This window comes from Centruroides sculpturatus, unplaced genomic scaffold, assembly GCF_000671375.1.
Source record: "Centruroides sculpturatus isolate CEXI.00-Female unplaced genomic scaffold, Cexi_2.0 scaffold55, whole genome shotgun sequence".
In the NCBI taxonomy this organism is placed as follows: Eukaryota; Metazoa; Arthropoda; class Arachnida; order Scorpiones; family Buthidae; genus Centruroides; species Centruroides sculpturatus.
In genome coordinates, this window is record NW_019384374.1 from 741,946 (window position 1) to 754,921 (window position 12,976).

General features: G+C 29.7%; 1 protein-coding gene across 4 annotated transcripts in view; it reads left to right on the forward strand.

Moving 5' to 3' along the window:
- LOC111616174 (transcription termination factor 2-like) overlaps positions 1-12,976 on the forward strand; it is a 66,266-nt gene that overhangs the window by 49,081 nt on the left and 4,209 nt on the right. For all 4 annotated transcript variants that reach the window (XM_023357612.1, XM_023357604.1, XM_023357620.1 and 1 more), the window contains exons 12-16: positions 6,065-6,164; positions 6,245-6,432; positions 9,657-9,721; positions 9,976-10,064; positions 10,186-10,277. In XM_023357612.1, coding sequence (XP_023213380.1) covers positions 6,065-6,164; positions 6,245-6,432; positions 9,657-9,721; positions 9,976-10,064; positions 10,186-10,277 — 534 coding nt within the window. The remainder of the gene's footprint in view (positions 1-6,064; positions 6,165-6,244; positions 6,433-9,656; positions 9,722-9,975; positions 10,065-10,185; positions 10,278-12,976) is intronic.

Consider the following 12,976-nt stretch of genomic DNA (forward strand, 5'->3'; position numbering starts at 1 on the left):
TTTTTTTTTTTTTTTTTTATACGAATGTGTCTTTAAATTCGGTTCAGTATAGCAAGGTTTACGAAAACTGGAACGACCAAACAAATGGCAAGATTTGTCGTGCTTATATCTCATAATTGTAAATGATAGTCTAACGATTTAAATTTTCTTGGATAGAGAAGGTTTACGTCTGTTTTTTAAATGCTGGGTAGTGGGGTGTGCAGCTATGGGGGGGTTTGCGGTTGCATGTGAACACTGAAATTAGTGACACAGTGTGACTTTTGGGCAGTGAAAGTTTGGATGACAAAGAAATAGAGTGTCGAAACTGGTGTCAATTTGTACAGAATGACAGTATCTACAATATTATTTAGCAATAATAACCAATAAAATATAATTTGTAATGTTATAAGCTAATAGCTATGCATGTTGAAGAAAATTTCATCAACTCCAATGTGAATACTTCAAGTGTGCCACCACTTGAACCAATAGATATTGATTCGTGATAACTACTAAGACTTTATTCATTTACATCTTATCCTTTCTCTTATAACACAAAGACAGATTCAAACCTTAACTTTTTGCAGTCAGTTGATGCCATGGGGGAGGCAATTCCTGTATTTTTATTTGTTGTGTTCTTCGCTGCTGGCCACATGCAGTATGTGGAGATGATAATCCTGCTAATTTTGACAGATTGATATTCTGTTATATGTCTTCTCTCTAACTGCAAATTTCCATCTTCAGATGGTCTGCAGAATTTTGCAAGTATACCAAAATATCACCATAAACTTAGTCAGGTTTTCAAAAACACCATTGACAACAACCCATTTTCCTGCCAAAACTCTGCTTCTCTTATAAATATTGAGGCGGGATGGGAAGAAATGTATAATGACCTTGAATGTGTCCATGCTGGACCAAAAATAGCATGAGATAAGTGATTTCTCCCTCTTCGGGTATGCAATTCATTATGTTTAAATTATTTCGAATTTTCCACCTCCTCTCTTTAAGAAAGTTTGATTTTATGACATGATACAAATCTTTGTTTTATTTAAATAAAATTTATAAAAAATTTCATGATTTAATTTAAATTAATTCATATGATGTAGAAATAACAAAGCTAATTACGTAATCAATTTTATGCTAACTTTTTGCTTTCTATAAGTGAATAAAGTATTTTTTAATATTAAAAAAATTATATCAATAGAGTAAAAATGGGTTTAAATAGACTTGGCCAAATATTACAGGATGGAAAGGGGAAATGCTGTTGAAAACTTCCTAAAGAACAGCAAAGAAATTAAAGACTAAACTTATTTAAAAAATAAAATGATGAAATTGGAGCTAGAGCCAAGAATTTTTTAAAGAATATATCTTTGGCTCTGACTCTGTCTTCAAAACCTTGGTCATTAGTTTGGGAAAATCCCAAAATGATTTTAATAAGTGGATTCTACTGTATTTGTAAATTTTTATGTTTGTTGCAATTAAAGTTTATTGATTTTATTTTCTGTTTCGTTTACTGGACAATTATGTATTGATATATTAAAACAGTAATGATGCAAAAATTCTAAAACACGAAAATAAATTGTGATTATTAACCAAGTAATGCAAAAATATTGCTGTTCCTGACATTTTTTAGACTCCTGTCTTGGGACTAAATCGTTGAAATGCATTTCTCTTAATTGGACTTTAAAACTAAACTTGTGTGTGTGTTTACTAATGTATTGCACATTCGTGAGTCTTAATGTGTGCTGTAAGCATTTTCATGAATTACATAAAAATGATTTTTCTGCATTTGCCAAATTTAAATTTAACAATGTACAATAGAGCATCGATTATCCGACCCCCGATTAACTGTCACCTCAGTTAACCGACTGCGTTCTAGTCGGCAAATTCAAATGTCTGCTAGTGATGTGGAGCTACAATATTTGGCTATAGCTTGGCTACTTTAATATTATTTTTGTTAAATTTTTGCGTGTTTTAGCTGGCAATACTGGCTTGACCATAAGGGGAGGCCAGTATCTAAACGAGGCTTAATTTTCTAATTATGAGTGGTGGTTTGTTTTGTGAGCAATAAAATAATTTAAAAATAATTTTAACGATACAATAGCGACGACTATTACTTAAAAAAAAATTTTGTTAGGATTACTGTCGATGAAAATTCAACGCGGAGTTGGTTAATAGCGATATACTACACTATAATATACTACACTAATAATGTGTTTTTTTATACTTTTCGGTTATCCAACTTTTCAATTATCTGACCAACCCCAGTCCTTAATTGAGTCAGATGATCGATGCTCTACTGTAATAATAATGTAAACAAATATCTTAAATTTATTTTATAAATATCTAAAGAAAATATAAGTAGCTCATATGACATTTTTGTCTGTGTTGCATTTCCAAGTACAGCCAATCCAATCCTAATGACATTTTTAAGTATTTGCAAGTAGATATCACAAAATTAAATGTTATATGCATCAACTTTATAACATGTTGCCAGATTTCTTTCAATTTAGTATACAGTGGAACCTTGCTTAACAAGCACCTTGCATAACAAGCAAAACAAATTGTAATTTGTTTTGCTTGTAAAAAAATTGTAAAAAAATGACTCGCTTAACAAGCAACGTTTTGCATAACAAGTGACGAGGAGAGGGAAATCCCAGATTGTGTGCATGCTCCATCAGTCTGTGTTTAGCACTGTTCCACTAGCAACTTAGTGTTGCTTGTGATCAAACGTTTTTCCAAACTTGTGTTCACACACATTACATATAAGCATCGACAACCATCGCCCGTTATATAATAAACACGCCAAACGATATATCAAATTCTTGGGCTGTGTAAAGACTATAATTAAATATTAGAAATTAATTAATTTGACTAGAGGTAGGCAGTTATGCTGCCATCTGGTATTAAATTTATTGATCAGATTCAAATTAAATTTTAAAAATGTCTAAATTAAAAATTAATTGTTTATAATTTTTAAATTTGATACGAGATGATAGCATAACTTCCTTCCTCTAGTCAAATAAATAATTTCTAATATTTAATTATAGCCTTTACACAGCCCAAGAATTTGGCATATTGTTTTGCATGTTTATCAAACATATTACCCGTGATTTTTTTTTCCTGCAAATCAAATTCACATTCCAGGTGGTTCATTCCACGCTATAAGAAAAGATGATAATGATTCATGCTCCTTAACAATGTATATTGTATAATTTTCTTTAAATAAACGTTATACATAAAATATTTGAGTATTTTTTGTGGCATGGAACACATTATCATATTTTACATTAATTTATATGGGAAAAACTGTTTTGCTTAACGAGTAAGATTCTGGAATGAATTATGCTTGTTAAGCGAGGTACCTCTGTATAGTTTAATGAAATAAAACACAATTTTTATGTGTGTCTTTGTTTGTGACATAGATCGACTGTGGCTACTTTTCGTTACGAACAAGAATTGAAAAAGAATGAAGGTCTGATGATGTCTCAATCCAACATTCAAACAAGTAATTTTTGAGGAGTTTTATTTATAACTTGAAAAAAATTATATTAGTATTTTTTAAGAAAATGATTATTTTAAATTTAGAAGATAAAGTAGAGAATGCCGGAGTATTTTTTAATATTAAAAAAATTATATCAATAGAGTAAAAATGGGTTTAAATAGACTTGGCCAAATATTACAGGATGGAAAGGGGAAATGCTGTTGAAAACTTCCTAAAGAACAGCAAAGAAATTAAAGACTAAACTTATTTAAAAAATAAAATGATGAAATTGGAGCTAGAGCCAAGAATTTTTTAAAGAATATATCTTTGGCTCTGACTCTGTCTTCAAAACCTTGGTCATTAGTTTGGGAAAATCCCAAAATGATTTTAATAAGTGGATTCTACTGTATTTGTAAATTTTTATGTTTGTTGCAATTAAAGTTTATTGATTTTATTTTCTGTTTCGTTTACTGGACAATTATGTATTGATATATTAAAACAGTAATGATGCAAAAATTCTAAAACACGAAAATAAATTGTGATTATTAACCAAGTAATGCAAAAATATTGCTGTTCCTGACATTTTTTAGACTCCTGTCTTGGGACTAAATCGTTGAAATGCATTTCTCTTAATTGGACTTTAAAACTAAACTTGTGTGTGTGTTTACTAATGTATTGCACATTCGTGAGTCTTAATGTGTGCTGTAAGCATTTTCATGAATTACATAAAAATGATTTTTCTGCATTTGCCAAATTTAAATTTAACAATGTACAATAGAGCATTGATTATCCGACCCCCGATTAACTGTCACCTCAGTTAACCGACTGCGTTCTAGTCGGCAAATTCAAATGTCTGCTAGTGATGTGGAGCTACAATATTTGGCTATAGCTTGGCTACTTTAATATTATTTTTGTTAAATTTTTGCGTGTTTTAGCTGGCAATACTGGCTTGACCATAAGGGGAGGCCAGTATCTAAACGAGGCTTAATTTTCTAATTATGAGTGGTGGTTTGTTTTGTGAGCAATAAAATAATTTAAAAATAATTTTAACGATACAATAGCGACGACTATTACTTAAAAAAAAATTTTGTTAGGATTACTGTCGATGAAAATTCAACGCGGAGTTGGTTAATAGCGATATACTACACTATAATATACTACACTAATAATGTGTTTTTTTATACTTTTCGGTTATCCAACTTTTCAATTATCTGACCAACCCCAGTCCCCAATTGAGTCAGATGATCGATGCTCTACTGTAATAATAATGTAAACAAATATCTTAAATTTATTTTATAAATATCTAAAGAAAATATAAGTAGCTCATATGACATTTTTGTCTGTGTTGCATTTCCAAGTACAGCCAATCCAATCCTAATGACATTTTTAAGTATTTGCAAGTAGATATCACAAAATTAAATGTTATATGCATCAACTTTATAACATGTTGCCAGATTTCTTTCAATTTAGTATACAGTGGAACCTTGCTTAACAAGCACCTTGCATAACAAGCAAAACAAATTGTAATTTGTTTTGCTTGTAAAAAAATTGTAAAAAAATGACTCGCTTAACAAGCAACGTTTTGCATAACAAGTGACGAGGAGAGGGAAATCCCAGATTGTGTGCATGCTCCATCAGTCTGTGTTTAGCACTTGTTCCACTAGCAACTTAGTGTTGCTTGTGATCAAACGTTTTTCCAAACTTGTGTTCACACACATTACATATAAGCATCGACAACCATCGCCCGTTATATAATAAACACGCCAAACGATATATCAAATTCTTGGGCTGTGTAAAGACTATAATTAAATATTAGAAATTAATTAATTTGACTAGAGGTAGGCAGTTATGCTGCCATCTGGTATTAAATTTATTGATCAGATTCAAATTAAATTTTAAAAATGTCTAAATTAAAAATTAATTGTTTATAATTTTTAAATTTGATACGAGATGATAGCATAACTTCCTTCCTCTAGTCAAATAAATAATTTCTAATATTTAATTATAGCCTTTACACAGCCCAAGAATTTGGCATATTGTTTTGCATGTTTATCAAACATATTACCCGTGATTTTTTTTTCCTTGCAAATCAANTAACTCTGTGTATTATTTCTTTACTATACTGCTCCATATCATACGTATGATCCATAAACAGTTTAATAGAAAATCCATATTTATTTACTATCTTTGATAACTGAACTAAAATTAATATTAAAAATTAAATTAATAAATTAATTTTTAGAGTTAAACTCAAATCAATTGAAATACAATATTTCAGAAAATGTGAATAAAGTTCGTTGTTTATCTTGATTGATTTGGTTACACTGTGTTTCATCCAAGTAGAGTTGAGTCGAACACACACACACACACACATTATATATATACATAGATAATTATATTGCTGTTATAGGCTTTTTATGCATGAAATTCAGCTAAAAAGATAAAAATAAAAATAAGGTTTTGTTTTGGGGTTGGGAATGCGTTAATCCACTTTATATTGTATGTTATGGAAAAATTTGTTTTGGTTTTCAAATTTTGAAACCCAAGGTTCAACTGTATATATATTTATTTATTTATTTTGTAATAATTTTATTAGTTTTACAGATTATCAGAGTATGATGTTGTGATTGTCACGTATGATACACTTTGCAGTGAAATTAAAGAAAATAAAGCAAAAAATAAGAGTGCATCACCTAGAAGTAAGGTAATAGTTATTGTTGTCTGTATTTTGTTTATTTTGTATTTATTCCAATGCCTTTAATATATCTCGAAAATAAATTTCAGAAAGTACAAGAAAAGTCTCCTATCTTGTGTATAAAATGGGAGAGAATAATTCTGGACGAAGCTCATAGAATCAAAAACTATAAAACGAGAACGGCCCAAGCCATTTGCACGTTGAATGCCAAATATCGCTGGGCAGTTACCGGCACTCCCATTCATAACAATCTATTCGACCTTTATTCTTTAATGAAGTAAGATTTTTACTGTTGCATTTTATATGATACAATTTTGTGCATTTAAAAATTCAGTTTGTACACAACAAGCAAAAGAAGTCTTATCTTACTTCTTTCTTAATTTGTAAACCAAAATTTTCTGGTACAGTATTCTATTCCGAATTTCAGTTGTTTGGGCTTGCAATAAATAAATTAACTATACAGGTATTTATAACATTATTTATTCACACTAGTATATATGCATTTCAAATCACTAAAATATAGTGATTTGAAATATATATATATAGTATTGTGTTATATATTTTGTTATATTATTATGTTACAATGGAACCTCGCTTAACAAGCAAAATAAATTGTAAAAAAATGACTCGCTTAACAATCAATGTTTAGCATAACAAGTGACGGGGAGAGGGGAAATCCCAGATTGTGTGCATGCTACTTCAGTCTCTGTTTAGCACTCATTCCACTAGCATAGCACACGTATTACATATAAACATCATTAACATATCCCGTCTTATAATAAACACACCAAACAATATTCCAAATTGTTTGGCTATGTAAAAGCTATAAATAAATATTAGAAATTAATTAATTTGACTAGAAGTAGGCAGTTATGCTGCCATCTTGCATTAAATTTAATAACCAATTCCAAATTAAATTTCCATTTTTCTTGTTTTCTGCAAATCAAATTCACATTCCAGGTTTGTTCATTCCATGCTAGAAGAAAAAATGATGATGATTCATACTCCTTAACAATGTATATTGTATAATTTTCTTTGAATAAATGTTATACATAAAATATCTGAGTATTTTTTTGGCATGGAGCACATTATCATGTTTTAGATTAATTTATATGGGAAAACTGTTTCGCTTAACAAGTGTTTTGTATTACGAGTAAGATTCTGGAACGGATTATGCTCGTTAAGTGAGATTCCACTGTATATACTTTGGTTTATGAATCAAGAAAGAAGTAACTTATACTTTGAATCCTGGTAAAATAGTTAATGGAATTAAAGGAAGTCTTGTTTTTACACACAGTCACAATTTTTTATAAATAATATTATTAATAGTAGTATCAAAACATCAAGAAAATAAACAGCTATTTCAAAAATTTTATATGTAATTGGCTCAATGTCTGCAATAAAATATTGCTCTATTGATGGAATTATCAATAAATGATTTCTGCAATCTTAATATATTTATTAATCAATCTTTATTTATTGTTTTAGTTAATTACTTGTTTTAGTATTTATATTTAATTAGAGGGCTTTACCCATAGGCTTTAACTCCTTATTCCCAGTACAGGCTATTCATAATAAAAATTTCGTGACAATTCACTTTTTCTCGGTGCCACCATTTCTATTTTATTATTATTATGTTGTGAATTTCATGCTCGGCTGATATTGGTTTCAAGTGTTATGCTCGACTAAAAGTAAGGCATAGCTACCCAAACAGGTGTTACATTAAGCTTCTGTGTCATTGGTATGTGTCAACATCTAGAAACTTTCTAACAATGTGACGTGTTCAATATTGCAGCTTTCTGTAGTGCCATGTATATGTTTTTATTAAGGTTTAATGTTTCTATACTTTTGTGTAGTGTCTGCAGTATAACACCAGTAGAAGAGAGGACAACAAGTACAATAAACACCTTATCTATCTTTCACATACTCCTTATTTTTTTAGTGAGTGGAGTATACTTGCTGATTTTTCTAGTGTGAGCATTTTTTATGTTATGAGTGTTATGGAATGGAAATGTCTATTATATAAGTGATCGTACTGCTTTTGTCAATGAAATTGATGTCAGGTTTATTGTTATGAATTGTTATATCTGTGATTATGGTTTTGTCATAATATATTTTGTGTGTGTCATTTTCTAATACTGCGTAGGTGTTTAATAATCTGTGTTTTAGTACAAGCTCTTGGTGTATATTTGCTATTTGATTATGCCTATGTAAGTAGTCTGTTTGTGCTAAGAGCTTGCAACCAGAGGTTATGTTATATTGTTTATGGCAGAATGTGGCATTTTCTTCAAGAGTCATTTGTGAGTGATGTATCCTTCTGGATGTGTTTTCTGTAGTTTTTAGTGTTTATGACCTGATCTTGAATGGCAACCATAAATCTCTTAGTCTGTTCAAACAGGCAGCCCCTAGTCAGCCAGAAGTTTGGTGCAGTTTTGTCAATGTACTCTTTACACGGAAGGGTTAATCTTTCTATGGCAGATTTAGAATAATGTTGTGTATGCTTAGTGTTTTTTGTTTTCCTTTGGAGTTGCTCAAGATCTGTGTGAGTCCAATGCATAACTCAAAGAATAAGTGAGTACTGGGATAACATGTGTTCATTGCTTTAATAGTGTTCTGAGAATAGTGTTTAACCTACTTTGGTATTTTTTAATTAATCTTTGCTTTATTATATTATTGTGAGACTACGGGGGTAGTTACGATGTTACTCTTAACAATAGCAAAAAGGATTTAATGAGTAAAATAAAACAGTTACATAAATCAAGCCTGTCTAGATTATACCTCTAAATGTGAGAGAGAGAGTTTACAATCAGTAAAAATATTGATAATACCTCTGTCGATCAAACTTGGAGAATGCGAGATGAATTGCTGGAGAGTTGGAGCGGGACTATCTTCTTCATATTAATTGATATGGCAGGGTCCGATTCTGGTAGACTGCCTGTTGTTTCTAGCGCCTTCTTAATATGGAAGACTACGTGTAGATTATGGCAAGTTCCTTTCGTCATGGACTGCCATCTAATATGGCTATATGAGATGGCAGGTTTCAGGACGTTGCCATATTAAATCACATCAGGTTTCTATTGACTGTTCCGAACTTGTGAATTTTTTCCTTATTTATTCTCGGTTCCCACCAATCAGATTGTACTGGACACACACCTGAATCTGATGCAAGAGAAGATATTCATCAGATAAATTAGATAAGAACTTTCTATGGGAAGTTTTACTTTTCTTTCCCACACAAAACAATGATTTTTGGTCTATTTGATAGCTGAAATATTACATAGAGATTATTTATCAAGTGAGAAAATCTAAGAATGTGATAAACTGAATAAATTTTCGAATAAATAGCTCTCTACTCTCACATTCTCACATTATCATTATTGTTACAGAAAAACATTTTTGAGACTTTTAAGCTAATTATTTCATATATATAGGATAGATTAGTATTATAATTTTATTTTTATCAAATTAATTTTTTTGAAAACTTTTACTTTTTGTTTACAGATTTCTTCATTTCTTTCCTTTTGATGAATTGAAATTATGGAAAAAATACATAGAAATAAATACAGGTAGAATAAGTAATTTTAAAACTTTTAATTTTTGTGTAGTCTGAATATTTGCATTAATTTTATTTTAAAAATTAACATAATTTGTAGATTAAAATAATTTTAACTTGTTTATTTGATCATTTTAACCATTATTACAAAATGGTGTAATTTTTGTTATTAAACATTCCAAAACAATCAAAATATTTAATAAATTTACTTGTATAAATGAAGTAAATAAATTTTTTTTAAACACAATGCATATATTTACATTACAGATACTTTTGGTAATCTCTTTAAAGTTTTGATGAATTTTATTCTCTTGAGACGTTTGAAAGATCAGACTGATGAGAAAGGAAATTGTTTGGTGAGTGTCAACTTTTGTACAAATATTATAGACATTAATTTTATGTAATTTATAAATGATAGACTTAAATATTATATGTCAAATGTAAGTAGATATTCTATGGTAGATGATATTTGTATAGATTAATCTACCTCCGAAAGAAATGATAACCATCAAACTACAGTTATCGGTCAAAGAGAGAAAAGTGTATGACAAATTTTTCAAGTTCTGTCAGTAAGTTTAGTTTTTATTTATTTTCCTTATTAATGCAAATGAAAATTATTTTACAAATAAAATGAGATATGATAAAAATGTGTAATGAAGAATTTTTGCAAAAATTACTACATAAGAACTTATATTACTTAGAAAAAAAGTATATATAAAAAAATTAATGAACTTTTTTGTAAAATAATTTCTTTAGTAGAATCTGTTATTATCATGGATGTTATAGGCCATTTAAAGTTATTAAAATTAATAAATGCCAAAATGTAAAAATTAAAATGTACTAAATAATGCTTCATTTATTGTGATTAAAGTTTGGATATTGTTACTATCCTTAAATACTTTTTTAAAGATTAAATTAAAAAAACCTTAAAAAAAAACTTTAATGCCTATGGGTGGAAATAGGAACAGGGTCCATACAGACCTGGAATGTCAAGGAATAAGATTTTTAGCAGAAAAACTCAAGGAATTGCATTAAAATTGCAAATACCACAGAATCCATCTGTTGCTCTTGCTTTTTTTTTTTTTTTTTTTATACGAATGTGTCTTTAAATTCGGTTCAGTATAGCAAGGTTTACGAAAACTGGAACGACCAAACAAATGGCAAGATTTGTCGTGCTTATATCTCATAATTGTAAATGATAGTCTAACGATTTAAATTTTCTTGGATAGAGAAGGTTTACGTCTGTTTTTTAAATGCTGGGTAGTGGGGTGTGCAGCTATGGGGGGGTTTGCGGTTGCATGTGAACACTGAAATTAGTGACACAGTGTGACTTTTGGGCAGTGAAAGTTTGGATGACAAAGAAATAGAGTGTCGAAACTGGTGTCAATTTGTACAGAATGACAGTATCTACAATATTATTTAGCAATAATAACCAATAAAATATAATTTGTAATGTTATAAGCTAATAGCTATGCATGTTGAAGAAAATTTCATCAACTCCAATGTGAATACTTCAAGTGTGCCACCACTTGAACCAATAGATATTGATTCGTGATAACTACTAAGACTTTATTCATTTACATCTTATCCTTTCTCTTATAACACAAAGACAGATTCAAACCTTAACTTTTTGCAGTCAGTTGATGCCATGGGGGAGGCAATTCCTGTATTTTTATTTGTTGTGTTCTTCGCTGCTGGCCACATGCAGTATGTGGAGATGATAATCCTGCTAATTTTGACAGATTGATATTCTGTTATATGTCTTCTCTCTAACTGCAAATTTCCATCTTCAGATGGTCTGCAGAATTTTGCAAGTATACCAAAATATCACCATAAACTTAGTCAGGTTTTCAAAAACACCATTGACAACAACCCATTTTCCTGCCAAAACTCTGCTTCTCTTATAAATATTGAGGCGGGATGGGAAGAAATGTATAATGACCTTGAATGTGTCCATGCTGGACCAAAAATAGCATGAGATAAGTGATTTCTCCCTCTTCGGGTATGCAATTCATTATGTTTAAATTATTTCGAATTTTCCACCTCCTCTCTTTAAGAAAGTTTGATTTTATGACATGATACAAATCTTTGTTTTATTTAAATAAAATTTATAAAAAATTTCATGATTTAATTTAAATTAATTCATATGATGTAGAAATAACAAAGCTAATTACGTAATCAATTTTATGCTAACTTTTTGCTTTCTATAAGTGAATAAAGTATTTTTTAATATTAAAAAAATTATATCAATAGAGTAAAAATGGGTTTAAATAGACTTGGCCAAATATTACAGGATGGAAAGGGGAAATGCTGTTGAAAACTTCCTAAAGAACAGCAAAGAAATTAAAGACTAAACTTATTTAAAAAATAAAATGATGAAATTGGAGCTAGAGCCAAGAATTTTTTAAAGAATATATCTTTGGCTCTGACTCTGTCTTCAAAACCTTGGTCATTAGTTTGGGAAAATCCCAAAATGATTTTAATAAGTGGATTCTACTGTATTTGTAAATTTTTATGTTTGTTGCAATTAAAGTTTATTGATTTTATTTTCTGTTTCGTTTACTGGACAATTATGTATTGATATATTAAAACAGTAATGATGCAAAAATTCTAAAACACGAAAATAAATTGTGATTATTAACCAAGTAATGCAAAAATATTGCTGTTCCTGACATTTTTTAGACTCCTGTCTTGGGACTAAATCGTTGAAATGCATTTCTCTTAATTGGACTTTAAAACTAAACTTGTGTGTGTGTTTACTAATGTATTGCACATTCGTGAGTCTTAATGTGTGCTGTAAGCATTTTCATGAATTACATAAAAATGATTTTTCTGCATTTGCCAAATTTAAATTTAACAATGTACAATAGAGCATTGATTATCCGACCCCCGATTAACTGTCACCTCAGTTAACCGACTGCGTTCTAGTCGGCAAATTCAAATGTCTGCTAGTGATGTGGAGCTACAATATTTGGCTATAGCTTGGCTACTTTAATATTATTTTTGTTAAATTTTTGCGTGTTTTAGCTGGCAATACTGGCTTGACCATAAGGGGAGGCCAGTATCTAAACGAGGCTTAATTTTCTAATTATGAGTGGTGGTTTGTTTTGTGAGCAATAAAATAATTTAAAAATAATTTTAACGATACAATAGCGACGACTATTACTTAAAAAAAAATTTTGTTAGGCTTACTGTCGATGAAAATTCAACGCGGAGTTGGTTAATAGCGATATACTACACTATAATATACTACACTAATAATGTGTTT